At 38.7% G+C, this 19,329-nt stretch overlaps 1 gene segment (V, D, J or C); it reads left to right on the plus strand.

Moving 5' to 3' along the window:
- The window catches only part of LOC122705821, a 34,420-nt gene extending 19,982 nt beyond the window's left edge, over positions 1 to 14,438 (plus strand). Inside the window, 1 exon segment of the V gene segment in view lies at positions 14,262 to 14,438. Within this exon segment, the coding sequence occupies positions 14,262 to 14,438 (177 nt within the window).
- The last annotated feature ends 4,891 nt before the right edge of the window (positions 14,439 to 19,329 follow it).

Genomic DNA, 19,329 nt, shown 5'->3' on the forward strand with positions numbered 1-19,329 from the left:
CTGACCACAATGCAGTAAGATTAGATCTCAATTACAGGAAAAAAAAAAAAAACTATTAAAAATTCCACCATATGGAGGCTAAATAACACGCTTCTGAATAACCAAGAAATCATGGAAGAAATCAAAAAAGAAATCAAAATATGCATAGAAACGAATGAAAATGAAAACACAACAACTCAAAACCTATGGGACACTGTAAAAGCAGTGCTAAGGGGAAGGTTCATAGAATTACAGGCTTACTTCAGGGAACAAGAAAAAAGTCAAATAAATAACCTAACTCTACACCTAAAGCAAGTAGAGAAGGAAGAAATGAAGAACCCCAGGGTTAGTAGAAGGAAAGAAATCTTAAAAATTAGGGCAGAAGTAAATGCAAAAGAAACAGAAGAGACCATAGCAAAAATCAACAAAGGTAAAAGCTGGTTTTCTGAAAAGATAAACAAAATTGACAAACCGTTAGCAAGACTCATTAAGAAACAAAGGGAGAAGAACCAAATCAACAAAATTAGAAATGAAAATGGAGAGATCACGACAGACAACACTGAAATACAAAGGATCATAAGAGACTACTACCAGCAGCTCTATGCCAATAAAATGAACACTTGGAAGAAATGGACAAATTCTTAGAAAAGTATAACTTTCCAAAACTGAACCAGGAAGAAATAGAAGATCTTAACAGACCCATCACAAGCACAGAAATCAAAACTGTAATCAGAACTCTTCCAGCAAACAAAAGCCCAGGACCAGATGGCTTTACAGCTGAATTCTACCAAAACTTTAGAGAAGAGCTAACACCTATCTTACTCAAACTCTTCCAGAAAATTGCAGAAGAAGGTAAACTTCCAAACTCATTCTATGAGGCCACCATCAGTCTAATACCAAAACCAGACAAAGATGCCACAAAAAAAGAAAACTACAGGCCAATATCACTGATGAACATAGATGCAAAAATCCTTAACAAAATTATAGCAAACAGAATCCAACAACATACTAAAAAGATCATACATCATGACCAAGTGGGCTTTATCCCAGGAATGCAAGGATTCTTTAATATCTACAAATCAATCAATGTAATACACCACATTAACAAATTGAAAGATAAAAACCATATGATTATCTCAATAGATGCAGAAAAAGCCTTTGACAAAATTCAACACCCGTTTATGATAAAAACTCTCCAGAAAGCAGGCATAGAAGGAACATACCTCAACATACTAAAAGCTATATATGACAAACCCACAGCAAACGTTATCCTCAATGGTGAAAAATTGAAAGCATTTCCCCTAAAATCAGGAACAAGACAATGTTGCCCACTCTCACCACTACTATTCAACATAGTTTTGGAAGTTTTGGCCACAGCAATCAGAGCAGAAAAAGAAACAAAAGGAATCCAGATAGGAAAAGAAGAAGTGAAACGCTCACTGTTTACAGATGACATGATCCTCTACATAGAAAACCCTTTAAGACTCTACCAGAAAATTGCTAGAGCTAATCAATGAATATAGTAAAGTTGCAGGATGTAAAATTAACACACAGAAATCCCTTGCATTCCTATACACTAACAATGAGAAAACAGAAACAGAAATTAAGGAAACAATACCATTCACCACTGCAACGAAAAGAATAAAATACTTAGGAGTATATCTACCTAAAGAAACAAAAGACCTATGCATAGAAAACTATAAAACACTGATGAAAGAAATCACAGAGGATACAAATAGATAGAGAAATATACCATGTTCATGGATTGGAAGAATCAATATTGTGAAAATGAGTATACTATCCAAAGCAATCTATAGATTCAATGAAATCCCTATCAAGCTACCAACGGTATTCTTCACAACTAGAACAAATAATTTCACAATTTGTATGGAAATACAAAAACCTCGAATAGCCAAAGCAACCTTGAGAAGGAAGAGTGAAACTGGAGGAATCAACCTGCCTGACTTCAGGCTCTACTACAAAGCCACAGTCATCAAGACAGTATGGTACTGGCACAAAGACAGAAATACAGATCAATGGAACAGAATAGAAAGCCCAGAGATAAATCCACGAACCTATGGACACCTTATCTTCGACAAAGGAGGCAAGAATATACAATGGAAAAAAGACAACCTCTTTAACAAGTGGTGCTGGGAAAACTGGTCAACCTCTTGTTAAAGAATGAAATTAGAACACTTTCTAACACCATACACAAAAATAAACTCAAAATGGATTAAAGATCTAAATGTTAGACCAGAAACTATAAAACTCCTAGAGGAGAACATAGGCAAAACACTCTCTGACATAAATCACAGCAGAATCCTCTATGACCCACCTCCCAGAATATTGGAAATAAAAACAAAAATAAACAAATTGCACTTAATTAAACTTAGAAGCTTTTGCACAACAAAGGAAACTATAGGCAAGGTGAAAAGACAGCCTTCAGAATGGGAGAAAATAATAGCAAATGAAGCAACAGACAAAGGATTAATCTCAAAAATATACAAGCAACTCCTGCAGCTCAATTCCAGAAAAATAAAAAAACCCAACCAAAAAGCGGCTAACAAACACATGAAAAGATGCTCAACATCACTCACTATCAGAGAAATGCAAATCAAAACCACGAGGTACCATCACACGCCAGTCAGAATTGCTGCTATTCAAAAGTCTACAAACAATAAATTCTGGAGAAGGTGTGGAGAAAAAGGAACCCTCTTACACTGTTGGTGAGAATGCAAGCTAGTACAGCCGCTATGGAGAACAGTGTGGAGATTCCTTTAAAAACTGGAAATAGAACTGCCATATGACCCAGCAATCCCACTTCTGGGCATACATTTGAGGAAACAAGAACTGAAAGTGACACGTGTACCCCAATGTTCATCACAGCGCTGTTTATAATAGCCAGGACATGGAAGCAACCTAGATACCCACCAGCAGATGAATGGATAAGAAAGCTGTGGTACATATACACCATGGAATATTCCTCAGCCATTAAAATGAATACGTTTGAATCAGTTCTAATGAGATGGATAAAACTGGAACCCATTATACAGAGTGAAGTAAGCCAGAAAGATAAACACCAATACAGTATACTAACACATATATATGGAATTTAGAAAGATGGTAACGATAACCCTATATGCAAGACAGAAAAAGAGACACAGATGTATAGAACAAACTTTTGGAGTCTATGGGAGAAGGCAAGGGTGGGATGATCTGAGAGAACAGCATTGAAACATGTATATTATCAAGTGTGAAACAGATTGTCAGTCCAGGTTGGATGCATAAGACAAGTGCTCAGGGCTGGTGCACTGGGATGACCCAGAGGGATGGGATGGGGAGGGAGGTGGGAGGGGGGTTCAGGATGGGGAACACATGTAAATCCATGGTTGATTCATGTCAATGTATGGCAAAAACCACTACAATATTGTAAAGTAATTAGCCTCCAACTAATAAAAATAATTGGGGGGAAAAAATAAAGCAATCAAAGTAATAATCCCCATTGATAAAAATATCATCCCAACAGTTACACAAAAGTGTAATCAATAGTCACTCAAAGTAAAGAAATTAATTCCCAACAAATTAGGATTGAAAGAAAAGCTTCTTCATTCTGGTAAAGTGTATATGCTACAAACATAAAGCAAATACTAAACTTAATGGTGAAATGTTAAGTGTTTTCTTTCATTGAAGTCAAATAGCACTATCTCTATTAAAGTGTGTACTGGGCCCTAGCCAGTTGTAGAAAGGAAAGAAAAATAAATAAAGTTTTAATAACTAGAAATCAAGGACTATATGATAATCACACGTATGACTGTGAGATAAACAATCCAAAATAATCTACAAATATATTACATTACTAATGCAGTTGAGCAATATAAAATATAAAATATATTTTATATGCAAGTAACTAGAAATGAGATGAAATTTTTTAAAAAATTCTTAAAATAGCATAAGAATCAAAATCCTTAGGAATAAAATTTTTAAATATATTTATAAGACCACAGCAAAAAAAAAAAAAAAAAAAAAACCACAGCACAGAAAATTACAAAACACAAAGAACTTAATTTCAGTTGTAAATAAATGGGAGGATATACTATGTTCATGGATTAAAAGATTCATGAAACAAAAAATGTCAAAGTCTTTCACATTTCTTAAATAGATTCAACTCTCTGTATGTATGTAAAGGTCAAAATCAGTTCTAAAATTTGTATATTTTAAAAGGCCAAGAATCTTTAAAACATACTGAAATGTAAAAAGCAAGTAGGAGGACTTCCTCTACCTTAAATATTAAGCCCATGAAGTTAAAACTGTGGAAGGAGTGCAAGAATAGACAACTAGATATAGACCATCAGCTCAAAGTATTTCATTTGCCTTTCACATATCTATCTTTCCCCTTCTTGCTGTCTGCATCAGGAGGTCGATCTGAGTGAACCACATCAATATGGCTCCTTTGAAATGAGTGCTCTTATAAAAGAGGCTCCAAAGAGAGCCTTTGCCCCTTCTACCACATGAGGGACAGCAAGAAGGCATCACCTGTGAGCCAGGAAACATACCCTCACTAGACACCCAATCTGCCAGTGCCTTGCTCTTGTACCTCCAGCATGCAGAATTGTACGGGAAAAAATTTCTCTTGTTTTGAAGCTACTCAATCCTCATCTGTTAAGGAAGTCCAAATGGATTAGGGCAGAAACAGAGTAGGAGAGTGGTTGCCCAGATGGAGTTTCATGGGGAGAAATGATGGGTGACTGCAAATGGGTATAGGTTCCTTTTAGAGATCACAAAATGTGATCTAAAATTGAGTGTGGTGACAGTTGCACAACTCTATGAATATACTAAAAACATTGAACTATACAATTTAAATGGGTGAATTATATGACATATAAGTTGTATCTCAAAGAAGTTGTTATATAAAAACAAATCAACAAAAAGTACCACAATACTTACAGTTCTCTGTGCTTGATTTGGATTGTCCATATCACCTGACCTCTGCAGTAATAAACGCCAGATAAAAAGCTGTACCTAAGCATGACTTTTGTGTTATATAACTAGATGATATAATGACTCTTATCTTTCATATTTCCTTCAGCAATCCCAATATTTCTCTCATTTATATATTGACATCAACCTTAAAACACTATTGCTAGTTTATAACCTGGTGTATAGTAGGTGCATATGTAGATTAAATTAACAGTGACTATATGACCACCATGCCATGGACTACCACATTCTCAAAACCAAGCTTTCCCTTTCCTAAATTTTTGAATTCTCCCATTTTTGGAGGATGGGGAGTAAGATTTGATGTGCTGTCTGTCTGAATTTTGCATTTATCTTCACTGCTGGATGAATAAAGTGTTAGTTGCTCAGTTGTGTCTGATTCTTTGCCATCCCATGAATTGTAGCCCACCAGGCTCCTTTGTCCATGGAATTCTCCAGGCAAGAGTATGGGAGTGGGTAGCCATTCCCTCTTCCAGGTGATCGTCCCAACCCAGGATTGAACACAGGTCTCCTATACTGCAGGCAGATTCTTTACCACCTGAGCCACCAGGGAAGCTGTATACGTTTGTTCAGTTTGTTTTCCAGAAAATCAGAATCTTTGGTTTGGAATAATTTTGAGAATCACTCCATATAATTCTATATAACTTCTCCTAGTCTATATTAATTAATACATTCACTCAACAAATTAGTATTAAATGTAAGCAAAACCTGTGTCAAATCCCATGCTAAACAATGAATAAGCTGGCCTTTGGAAACTTCCCTCCAACATGGGAAGTTCAAGATAATAAGGGAAGTAAAAGGCATTTGATTGAGAGATATTTAAAACTATTTCTGTGAGAAATATCTCACAGAAAAATAAAATTTCTAAAATTGTATATCTCCTAAAATTCCCAAGTGACTGAAAATAATTCCGTCTTTAGAGTACTATGTTAGGAAACCTTGCCACTAGAGGGCCAGAGGGAGCACCTGTGAGACAGCTGTTCACAGAGTGGAAACACAAAGCTTGAAAGGCTGCTGATTCCAGGTTCTGAGGAAAGGAGCTCATATATGCAGTCACAAGAGGGGGCTGTTACTTCTGCAAATCAAAGCTCCATCCAGGGTGACAGAGAAGTTATCACTGAGTTGTACAAAGAATTGACTCTTATCCCGTTTATCACCTGTACTTCAAAATTTCACATTGAGTGTGTGCTCAGTTTTAAGGACATGAGTAAGTCATTTTCCAAATGCAGAGCAAAGAGCTGACCCTCCACAGGAAAAAAAGGGAGAAGTGATTAATTGTTTAATTTTAAATGGCCAAATATTTGTTGCTAGAGTGGAGTAATAAGCTTAGATATTGTAACAAAGAAGGATGAGTAATCTTAAATTTTATTCTATCCCCTTTCTTTAATAATAACCATTTTAGGAGCCAAGATGGCGGAGGAGTAGGACGGGGAGACCACTTTCTCTCCTACAAATTCATTGAAAGAATAACTAAACGCAGAGCAAACTTCACAGAACAACTTCTGATCGCTAGCTGAGGTCATCAGGCGCCCAGAAAAGCAGCCCATTGTCTTCGAAAGGAGGTAGGACAAAATATAAAAGACAAAAAGTGAGACAAAAGAGCTGAGGACGGAGATTCGTCCCGGGAAGGGAGTCTTGGGCGGCATTGCTTGGGGTAGGGTCCGGGACTGAGTGCCCTGAGGACAATCGGAGGGAGCTTCTGTGAGGTGCCAACTTGAACTGTGGGAGACCAAAAGAGAGAGAGTACATTAACCGGCCTGAACACACTGCCGGCCGTTCGCAGAACAAAGAGACCGAGAAAGTCCAGAGAAGAGCTCGCAGGCTGCGGACCGGCCCAGCCCCGCCGGAGGCAGGAGGCAGGGGGGAGGGGAAGGTCGCCGCGAGACACAGGGCGCAGGCACCCGACCGGCGCGGGCGGGGACTGGAGCTGGGGACGCGGAGGGTGGAAGGCTCGCGCACCCGACTGGCGCCAGCGGAAACTGAGACTGGGTCCGCGGAAGGGAGTGGGCGCGCCACACCTGGGGAGAGTGCACCCACCAAGCCCCTGGCTGCCTGGACCGCTCTGACGGAGAAGGCACAGAGAGCAGGCGCAGCTTTTCGCTCCGCGCTTTTGTGGAACACCCGAGGGCTGGAACCTCGCGCAGCGCGGGGCGTGCTCCATATAGAACAGCCGGGAGCCTGAGCAGCGCAGACGGAGAAAGCGGCGTCAGCCCCTCCCGGCAGCGCCAGCCCGTCCCCGGGGCGCAAGCCCGCCCTCACAGCGCCAGCCCCTCCCTGCAGCGCCAGCCCATCCCCGCAGCGTCAGCCCCTCCCCGCAGCGTCAGCCCCTTCCCGCAGAGCGACGGAACTAGCTACCTGAATAAGAGTTCACCTCCGCCCGCCTGTGTCAGGGCGGAAATGAGGCTCTGAAGAGACCGGCAAACAGAAGTCAAATAAACAAAGGGAACCGCTTCAGAAGGGACTGGTGCAACAGATTAAAATCCCTCTAGAAAACACCGACTACACCGTAAGGGGCCTGTAGATACCGAGAAGTGTAAGCTGGAACGAGGAGCTATCTGAAACTGAGCCGAACCCACACTGACCGCAACAGCTCTAGAGAAACTCCTAGATATAATTTTACTTTTTTCTCTTTTTTTTTTCTTTTTTTTTCTTTTTTTTTCTTTTTTATTTTTTCTCTTTTATTTTCCTTTAAAATCCCCTATTACTCCCCCATTACTCCTTAACTTTCATTTTCATAGATTTTTACGATTTCTTTAATTAGGGGGAAAAAAATTTTTTTTTCTTTTTTTTTCTTTTTTCTTCTTTTTTTTTTTCTTTTTCTTTCCTTTTTCTCTTCTATTTTCTATTTTTCTTTTCCTCTTATTTCTTTTAAAGTCCTCTAGTACTCCTCTACTACTCCTTAATTTTCATTTTCAACACACTATAACCTTACAAAAAAAAAAAAGAGAAGCCGTATTTTTAAACCGAAGATTATTCTCTCCCAATCTTGACTCTCTGTTTTCTACCTCAGAACACCTCTATTTCCTCCTTTCCTCTTCTCTTCCCAATCCAATTCTGTGAATCTTTGTAGGTGACTGGGCTACGGAGAACACTCTGGGAACAGACAGCTGCGTAGATCTGTCTCTCTCCTCTTGAGTCCCCCTTTTTCTCCTCCTGCTCATCTCTATCTCCCTCCTCCCTCTCTTCTTCATGTAACTCTGTGAACCTCTCTGGGTATGCCTAACAGGGGAGAATCTTTTTGCCATTAACCTAGAAGTTTTCTTATCAGTGCTGTATAGCTGGAGAAGTCCTGAGACTACAGGAAGAATAAAACTGAAATCCAGAGGCAGGAGACTTAAGCCCAAAACCTGAGAACACCAGAAAACTCCTGACTACACGGAACTTTAAGTAATAAGTGACCATCCAAAAGCCTCCATACCTACACTGAAACCAACCACCACCCAAGAGCCAATAAGTTATAGAGCAAGACATACCACGCGAATTCTCCAGCAATGCAGGAACATAGCCCTGAACGTCAACATACAGGCTGCCCAAGGTCACACCTAACACATAGACCCATCTCAAAGCTCATTACTGGGCACTCCATTGCTCTCCAAAGAGAAGAAATCAAGTTCCACGCACCAGAACACTGACGCAAGCTTCCTTAACCAGGAAACCTTGACAAGCCAATCGTCTAACCCCACCCACTGGGTAAATCTTCCACAATAAAAAGGAACCACAGACCTCCAGAATACAGAAAGCCCACTCCAGACACAGCAATCTAAACAAGATGAAAAGGCAAAGAAATACCCAACAGGTAAAGGAACATGAAAAATGCCCACCAAGTCAAACAAAAGAGGAGGAGATAGGGAATCTACCTGAAAAAGAATTTAGAATAATGATAATAAAAATGATCCAACCTTGAAAACAAAATGGAGTTACAGATAAATAGCCGGGAAACAAAAATTGAAAAGATGCAAGAAATGTTTAATAAAGACCTAGAAGAAATAAAAAAGACTCAATTAAAAATGAGTAATGCAATGAATGAGATCAAAAAGACTTTGGAGGGAACCAAGAGTAGAATAATGGAGGCAGAAGATAGGATAAGTGAGGTAGAAGATAAAAAGGTGGAAATAAATGAAGCAGAGAGGAAAAAAGAAAAAACGATCAAAAGAAATGAGGACAACCTCAGGGACCTCTGGGACAATGTGAAACGCCCCAACATTCGAATCATAGGAGTCCCAGAAGAAGAAGACAAAAAGAAAGGCCCTGAGAAAATACTCGAGGAGATAATAGCTGAAAACTTCCCTAAAATGGGGAAGGAAATAGCCACCCAAGTCCAAGAAACCCAGAGAGTCCCAAACAGGATAAACCCAAGGCAAAACCACCCCAAGACACATATTAATCAAATTAACAAAGATCAAACACAAAGAACAAATACTAAAAGCAGCAAGGGAGAAACAACAAATAACACACAAAGGGATTCCCATAAGGATAACAGCTGATCTATCAATAGAAACCCTCCAGGCCAGAAGGGAATGGCAGGACATACTGAAAGTAATGAAAGAGAATAACCTACAACCTAGATTACTGTACCCAGCAAGGATCTCATTCAGATATGAAGGAGAATTTAAAAGCTTTACAGATAAGCAAAAGCTGAGAGAATTCAGCACCACCAAACCAGCTCTTCAACAAATGCTAAAGGATCTTCTCTAGACAGGAAATGCAGAAAGGTTGTATAAATGTGAACCCAAAACAACAAAGTAAATGGCAACGGGACCACACCTATCAATAATTACCCTAAATGTAAATGGGTTGAATGCCGCAACCAAAAGACAAAGACTGGCTGAATGGATACAAAAACAAGACCCCTATATATGCTGTCTACAAGAGACCCACCTCAAAACAAGAGACACATACAGACTGAAAGTGAAGGGCTGGAAAAAAATATTTCATGCAAACGGAGACCAAAAGAAAGCAGGAGTCGCAATACTCATATCAGATAAAATAGACTTTCAAATAAAGGATGTGAAAAGAGACAAAGAAGGACACTACATAATGATCAAAGGATCAATCCAAGAAGAAGATATAATAATTATAAATATATATGCACCCAACATAGGAGCACCACAATATGTACAGCAAACACTAACGAGTATGAAAGAGGAAATTAATAGTAACACAATAATAGTGGGAGACTTTAATACCCCACTCACAACTATGGATAGATCAACTAAACAGAAAATTAACAAGGAAACACAAACCTTAAATGACACAATGGACCAGCTAGACCTAATTGATATCTATAGGACATTTCACCCCAAAACAATCAACTTCACCTTTTTCTCAAGTGCACACGGAACCTTCTCCAGAATAGATCACATCCTGGGCCATAAATCTGGTCTTGGAAAATTCCAAAAAATTGAAATCATTCCAGTCATCTTTTCTGACCACAGTGCAGTAAGATTACATCTCAATTACAGGAAAAAAATTGTTAAAAATTCAAACATATGGAGGCTAAATAACACGCTTCTGAATAACCAACAAATCATAGAAGAAATCAAAAAAGAAATCAAAATATGTATAAAAATGAATGAAAATGAAAACACAACAACCCAAAACCTATGGGACACTGTAAAAGCAGTTCTTAGGGGAAGGTTCATAGCATTACAGGCTTATATCAAGAAACAAGAAAAAAACCAAATAAATAACCTAACTCTACACCTAAAGCAATTAGAGAAGGAAGAAATGAAGAACCCCAGGGTTAGCAGAAGGAAAGAAATCTTAAAAATCAGGGCAGAAATAAATGCAAAAGAAACTAAAGAGACCATAGCAAAAATCAACAAAGCTAAAAGCTGGTTTTTTGAAAAAATAAACAAAATTGACAAACCATTAGCAAGACTCATTAAGAAGCAAAGAGAGAAGAACCAAATTAACAAAATTAGAAATGAAAATGGAGAGATCACGACAGACAACACTGAAATACAAAGGATCATAAGAGACTACTACCAGCAGCTCTATGCCAATAAAATGGACAACTTGGATGAAATGGACAAATTCTTAGAAAAGTATAACCTTCCAAAACTGAACCAGGAAGAAATAGAAGATCTTAACAGACCCATCACAAGCAAGGAAATCGAAACTGTAATCAAAAATCTTCCAGCAAACAAAAGCCCAGGACCAGATGGCTTCAAAGCTGAATTCTACCAAAAACTTAGAGAAGAGCTAACACCTATCTTACTCAAACTCTTCCAGAAAATTGCAGATGAAGGTAAGCTTCTAAACTCATTCTATGAGGCCACCATCACCCTTATTCCAAAACCAGACAAAGATGCCACAAAAAAAGAAAACTACAGGCCAATATCACTGATGAACATAGATGCAAAAATCCTTAACAAAATTCTAGCAAACAGAATCCAACAACATATTAAAAAAATCATACACCACGACCAAGTGGGCTTTATCCCAGGAATGCAAGGATTCTTTAATATCCGCAAATCAATCAATGTAATACACCACATTAACAAATTGAAAGATAAAAACCATATGATTATCTCAATAGATGCAGAGAAAGCCTTTGACAAAATTCAACACTCATTTATGATTCAAACTCTCCAAAAAGCAGGAATAGAAGGAACATACCTCAACATAATAAAAGCTATATATGACAAACCCACAGCAAGCATCACCCTCAATGGTGAAAAATTGAAAGCATTTCCCCTGAAATCAGGAACAAGACAAGGGTGCCCACTCTCACCACTACTATTCAACATAGTGTTGGAAGTTCTGGCCACAGCAATCAGAGCAGAAAAAGAAGTAAAAGGAATCCAGATAGGAAAAGAAGAAGTGAAACTCTCACTGTTTGCAGATGACATGATCCTCTACATAGAAAACCCTAAAGACTCTACCAGAAAATTACTAGAGCTAATCAATGAATATAGTAAAGTTGCAGGATATAAAATTAACACACAGAAATCCCTTGCATTCCTATATACTAACAATGAAAAAACAGAAAGAGAAATTAAGGAAACAATACCACTCACCATTGCAACAAAAAGAATAAAATACTTAGGAGTATATCTACCTAAAGAAACAAAAGACCTATACATAGAAAACTATAAAACACTGATGAAAGAAATCAAAGAGGACACAAACAGATGGAAAAACATACCGTGTTCATGGATTGGAAGAATCAATATTGTCAAAATGGCTATTCTACCCAAAGCAATCTATAGATTCAATGCAATCCCTATCAAGCTACCAATGGTATTTTTCACAGAACTAGAACAAATAATTTCACAATTTGTATGGAAATACAGAAAACCTCGAATAACCAAAGCAACCTTGAGAAAGAAGAATGGAACTGGAGGAATCAACCTGCCTGACTTCAGACTCTACTACAAAGCCACAGTCATCAAGACAGTATGGTACTGGCACAAAGACAGAAATATAGATCAATGGAACAGAATAGAAAGCCCAGAGATAAATCCATGAACCTATGGACACCTTATCTTTGACAAAGGAGGCAAGGATATACAATGGAAAAAAGACAACCTCTTTAACAAGTGGTGCTGGGAAAACTGGTCAACCACTTGTAAAAGAATGAAACTAGAACACTTTCTAACACCATACACAAAAATAAACTCAAAATGGATTAAAGATCTAAATGTAAGACCAGAAACTATAAAACTCCTAGAGGAGAACATAGTCAAAACACTCTCCGACATAAATCACAGCAAGATCCTCTATGACCCACCTCCCAGAATATTGGAAATAAAAGCAAAACTAAACAAATGGGACCTAATTAAACTTAAAAGCTTTTGCACTACAAAGGAAACTATAAGTAAGGTGAAAAGACAGCCCTCAGATTGGGAGAAAATAATAGCAAATGAAGAAACAGACAAAGGACTAATCTCAAAAATATACAAGCAACTCCTGCAGCTCAATTCCAGAAAAATAAATGACCCAATCAAAAAATGGGCCAAAGAACTAAACAGACATTTCTCCAAAGAAGACATACAGATGGCTAACAAACACATGAAAAGATGCTCAACATCACTCATTATTAGAGAAATGCAAATCCAAACCACAATGAGGTACCATTACACGCCAGTCAGGATGGCTGCTATCCAAAAGTCTACAAACAATAAATGCTGGAGAGGGTGTGGAGAAAAGGGAACCCTCTTACACTGTTGGTGGGAATGCAAACTAGTACAGCCGCTATGGAAAACAGTGTGGAGATTCCTTAAAAAACTGGAAATAGAACTGCCATATGACCCAGCAATCCCACTTCTGGGCATACACACTGAGGAAACCAGATCTGAAAGAGACACGTGCACCCCAATGTTCATTGCAGCACTGTTTATAATAGCCAGGACATGGAAGCAACCTAGATGCCCATCAGCAGATGAATGGATAAGGAAGCTGTGGTACATATACACCATGGAATATTACTCAGCTGTTAAAAAGAATTCATTTGAACCAGTCCTAATGAGATGGATGAAACTGGAGCCCATTATACAGAGTGAAGTAAGCCAGAAAGATAAAGAACATTACAGCATACTAACACATATATATGGAATTTAGAAAGATGGTAACGACAACCCTATATGCAAAACAGAAAAAGAGACACAGAAGTACAGAACAGACTTTTGAACTCTGTGGGAGAAGGTGAGGGTGGGATGTTGCAAAAGAACAGCATGTATATTATCTATGGTGAAACAGGTCACCAGCACAGGTGGGATGCATTAGACAAGTGCTCGGGCCCGGTGCACTGGGAAGACCCAGAGGAATCGGGTGGAGAGGGAGGTGGGAGGGGGGATCGGGATGGGGAATCCGTGTAAATCTATGGCTGATTCATATCAATGTATGACAAAACCCACTGAAATGTTGTGAAGTAATTAGCGTCCAACTAATAAAAAATTTAAAAAAAAATAATAACCATTTTGGGGGATAACAGAAATAGCTTTATGGTTATTTTTGTCTCTCTTATAAGATGGCTTCATTTCATTTCCCTTTCCAAATTTTATTTTCCCCTCTTTTCCTCTCTTCTTTTCTCCTACTATCCTCAATTCATTTCACCCCAAGTCATGAGCAACGAGACTAGTAACTATGCTTTATAAAGGACCCAAGTGAAATAGGAGTAAGTACCATACAAGTCATTGGTTCCTGGGCCAAGACCAGAGGAATTCAACAATGTTCATCTGAAATATGCTCACACAGACATAGACTATTTATGTTTGAACTTTGAAAATAACCTTAATGTAAACTTTCTGCATTATGGCTTAACATTGGGGAAATATTATCAGTCTCTTTCGAGATTTGTGTTTAGTCCTGGGCACGGGAGTAGCCCCAATCAAGAAACAGCTGACGCCTGGCTGGGGAGCACCCCAGTGAGCTGCCTGATGTGGGCTGTGCACGTGGCTGCTGATTTGGCACTTGGGACCTCTCCCAACTTAGGCTCAGACACAGATCCTGAGCGCTGAGGCCTGGGGCTTCAACTATGAGACTGGTGACAGGAATAACTCTTCTCCTAGCTTTGGGTAAGTGATCTGGACCTAAGAAAGAATGACTTTCATGGCTAAAGACAAAGACAGATGTCTGCTGCTTTCACTTCTCCCACTGTGCTTTACCAAACTACAGGGAAGAATGTGCTTCTCTGTGTTTCTCTGTGTCTGTGTGTTTGTCTAGAGACCCTGATCATCACTGTGAGAGGCTATCATATCCTCTACTCACAGAAGATCTCCTGAGTCTCAGTTTTCAGACTGTAAGGAGTCTGGGGCTTCATTGAATCCAAGGGTCACGGAAAACAACAATTTATCTTTGGCTTTGTGGCTCTAAGTAGCTCAGTAATAAATACTAGTAATACTTATCTTGTCCTGTGCAACAAATTTGAAAATCCTCATGGACAGGGCAAAGCCAGAGCAGGGAATTCTGGCAGTGTTTATGAATCTGCCCTTTAGGTGCACCCTGATTTGACAATCCTGAGCTAATTGATTGTTTCTCAATACCCCAGGTATATTGGGAGATTCTAAGATCACACAGCCAAACTCAGCAGAGGGCGCTGAAGAAGAACCTGTGCACTTGCCCTGTAATCACTCCACAATCAGTGGACGTGAGCATGTATATTGGTATCGACAGATTCCCCACCAGGGTCCAGAGTACTTGATTCATGGTCTGAACAACAACGTGACAAATAAGATGGCCTCTCTGAGCATCGCCAAAGACAGAAAGTCCAGCATCTTGGTTCTGCCCCAGGTCACCATGAGAGACACCGCTGTGTACTACTGCGTCCTGAGAGACACACACTGGGACAGACCAGGCTGCGCCTGTGCAGTGTGTCCTTGCTGGGGAAGGGAAGCAGCAGCGATGTGCCTTGTTAGAGCCGGTTTGGAAGGCAACCTTACTATACCCATGAAAACATATAATAGGCATATCCTTAGTTAACAATATTGTACTGAGCACTTTAAAAATTACTAAGAGAATATATTTAAAGTATTCCTATCACAAAAAATAAATAAATAAAATTTTAAAAATAAGGAGAGCAAGAGAAAACTTTTGGACATAACCAGTATGTTTATGACATTGATTATGGTGATGGTTTCAAGACTATATTTTCCCCCAAAACTTATCAAGCTTTATACATTAAATGCATACTGGTTTTTGTACATCACTCATATGTCAAAGAAGTTATTTTTGAAAAATTTCAACACACTGACCTTCATAATATTAAAATTGTTTGCTTCTTAAAAGACACTGTTAGAAAAATTCAAGAAAAATACAAAAGCCACAGACTAGCAGAAAGTCTTCGCAAAATATTTAACAAAAGATCCATATCTAGAATATATATATTATATATAATATGTATACTATACATATAAACTCTTACAATTTAATAAAACAAAAATTTATTGTTTTTACATGGGCCAAAAATTTGAACTCTTTACCAAAGTATGCCTATGTATGGTAAATAAGTACATGAAAAAATGCTCAGAATCATTATAGTATGGGAGATGCAAATTAAAGGAATAAGATACCACGACATACCTAATAGAATGGCTAAAATAAACATGACTGGCAATTCCAAGTGTTAATGAGGTTTTGGAGCAATTGGAGCTTCATACAGTGCTGCTAAGAATGTAGATGGTCCAACTGCCCAAAACACAGTTTCACTATTTCTTCCAAAGTTAAGGATACACATATCACATAACCTAGCATCTCCTTGCCTACTTAAAATCCAAAAGAAATAAAACCTTATGTCCATACAAAAAACACTTAGACATGAATGTTCATAATAGCTTATACAAGAGTAATTGGAAATAACTTTAAAGTCCATCAACTGGTGAATAAGTAAATAAATTGATATACAGCTGCACAGTGGAACACTACTTAGCAATTCAAAGGATGAACTACTACTAAATATAACAACATAGATGAATCCCAAAATAAATATGTGCAAAGAAACCAAGAGAAATTATATACTCTATGATACTATTTACATAATATTAGAGAAAATGCACACCAGTGTATAGTAAGAAAAAGCAGAGTAGTGACTGCTTTGGGATGAATAGGGGTTGGAGGGACATAGTAGGAAGATATATAGGAGGGATTAAAAATGAGCAGAGAATAGGGCCACTAGGGAACTTTAGGATCGTACATCTGCTCTTTACCTTCACTGTCATAATTTCATCTTTGTATGCCCATATAAAAAATGATCAAATTGTACATTTTAAGTATATGCAGTTATTCAGTGGTCAAGTATGCCTCAATAAAGCAGTTTTTTTAAAGAATAAAACCAAAAGCAGATAGAACCTAATGATGAAAAACAAGCTACAAATAACAGAATTTTTCACTTTCTCATAATTACAAAGGGGGAACTGTTTCAAACATGTGCATATCACAGGATACTTTATGTATCTCATAATAAATAGCATACTCTGTTGTAAAAAGGGATATAATCCATATATAAATTAATTCCCAAAAGTCATGAATTATTCAACATTTCTCAGTCTAGCCAAGGGACGGAAGTGTCTAAAAAATATTTGAGTTAGGCTTGTGCAGTGCTGGACAAAGAAGAAACCAGAAACCTGGTTTCTGATTGGTGCAGTTTCCTGCACCAATGGGAGACCACTGAGCTAAAGTGACCTCTGCTGGGGCTGGGGAAGCGCATTCAAGAAAACCTGCTTGGGCTCTGTTTCCTAAGGAATCATGGATGGAGACTCTTCTGCAAGTACTGGAAGGGACATTGGAGTTGCAGACAGCCTGTGAGGATGTAGTTAAATGTAGGGGAGTCAGGAGACAATGCCAACTCCCTGAGGGCAGGAACTGAGTCACCTTTAATCCTGGGAAAGCCCTTTTGAGACCCAGATACAGAAGTAAAAGTAGACAGTCTTCTGTGTTGACATAATAACCTTGTTGCCTGGGGGAGTGAGGCAGGGAAAGAAAAAACCATCTCTAGTATGAATGGAAGATCTTATGTGGGTCTCCTGTATTCTCTTTATTTTTGAACAGGTCTCATAGCCAAAAACTGGACCACTGATCACAGTCCCTCATCGTCCAAGAGAGAGAAGATTTCACCATAAACTGTAATTCATCAGAGAACTCACATGCCTTATACTGATGCAGGCAAAAGCATAGTGAAGGTCTGATCTTCTAGATGGTGTTGTGGAAAATTAAAGAAGGAAAAAGTCAATGAAAAATAAGTGCCAAGTCGAATGAGAAAAAGCAGAAAAGTTCCCTGAATATTACAACCTCACAGTCCAGCCACTTGGGCATCAACTCTATAAAGAAGACACATAGCGATCTCCAGACCTCTCCAGGCTGTCCTGAAATATACAGCTGGACCACAGATGCTCCCTGACACAGGACTCCTGAGGGGTGGCTGAAACACTTGCTGAGATGAGGAGCCTAAGAAAGATGCTATTGTCCCCTTGCCAAAGAAAGGGAAAGGAGTCAGAGCAGAAGAAGCTATGCCTTCATTCCAAAATTTAATTTGGCTTTTTGTCCTGGTAACTGTTACTTTTTAGTAGATAAAACCTGAAACAGGGGTGAGAATAGCATGAATGTCAGTGATTGCTGCAATAACTGTGCACAAATCTTGTGCCTTAATTGTCCCTGGGAAACTCTTTCCCATCTGTTATTCACATACCTTGTTAATAGAAAGAAATTCTGAGTCATTTATCAGGTTCCTTGTGGCATATTAAGGCTGCAACATGAGTACTGGTACAACAATATTGGCATACTGGGAAGACTCATGGGGAGTACTTTTTTCTAAGTGTATGTTATAAATATAGAGGTAGACCAATAGATACATGTGAGAGTGGGTGGGGTAGAGGCAGAGAGAAGGAGAAGAGACATAGATCAGCATCTAATCTGGTCTCCTACTGGCCTTTACTACTCCAACCTCGGACCTCACCTCTTCTCACTGCCCATGGGCTGCAGTCACACCCAGTTGGCCTCTCACCTTTGATATAGCTTCACAAAGAAACAAGTCATACTCAGTCCTGCGCAGAGCTCAATTTGTAGACTTTTTTCACTTGTCTTACTGTTGTTGATAAAAAGATCAGAACTTAGGACCACAACTGGGACATGTAAATCTTTTGTCTTCAGTCCTTCACAATCACTGTTACTTTATCTGCCTCCCTCCCATCTCTGTTCCTGCTTCATGTCCAGCCCCTTGTGTACCCTGTGACCCTTTACTACCCCTTTTGCAGACCCAAAGTCTAATGTTTCTAGTCACTGAACTACTTTTCAAAATCTTCTCTCACTTTATGGTTTCCATGCCCATTTCCCAAATCAGTCTTTAAAATGGAGTGATTCATACCCTAAATTACATTCAGTTCAACATGCTGGATTAACTGTCCTCAGATTGTATTTACAAAGGGAATGATTCAGGAGATTGAAAAGAAGTCACCTCAAATGTGCATTTTCAGTTGTTGAACAATTGGGTAGGAAGAATGTTTCATGGTAAAACAGTTTCCCACATTTCCAAACCATAGTGCCTGTGTGTAGGGCAGATTCCCTGAGCAGTGCCAGTGTTGGTATTTTTTAGAAATACATTTTTACTCAAATTTGTTCAGAAGGAAAATATACTATAAGAAGGAAAAAGGATAAAGGATTCTTTTGCTTGTCACTACACACAATAATTGGCAGCATCTGTTATGTAAGATGGATTTCATTTTCATAACAATCATGGAAATAATGGTGTACAATACACATTTAAAGAACCATATTCATTTAGATTTAATATAGTAGAAGGCATCAAATGGAGATATAATTATCTTCATTTTGCTGATAAGAAAACTGAGAGGCAGAAAAATTCCCATCAAGTAACGCTTCTGAGAACATGAATTCTGCGGAGGCACAGGAGATCCACGG

This window comes from Cervus elaphus, chromosome 12 (assembly GCF_910594005.1).
Source record: "Cervus elaphus chromosome 12, mCerEla1.1, whole genome shotgun sequence".
NCBI classification, from domain to species: Eukaryota; Metazoa; Chordata; class Mammalia; order Artiodactyla; family Cervidae; genus Cervus; species Cervus elaphus.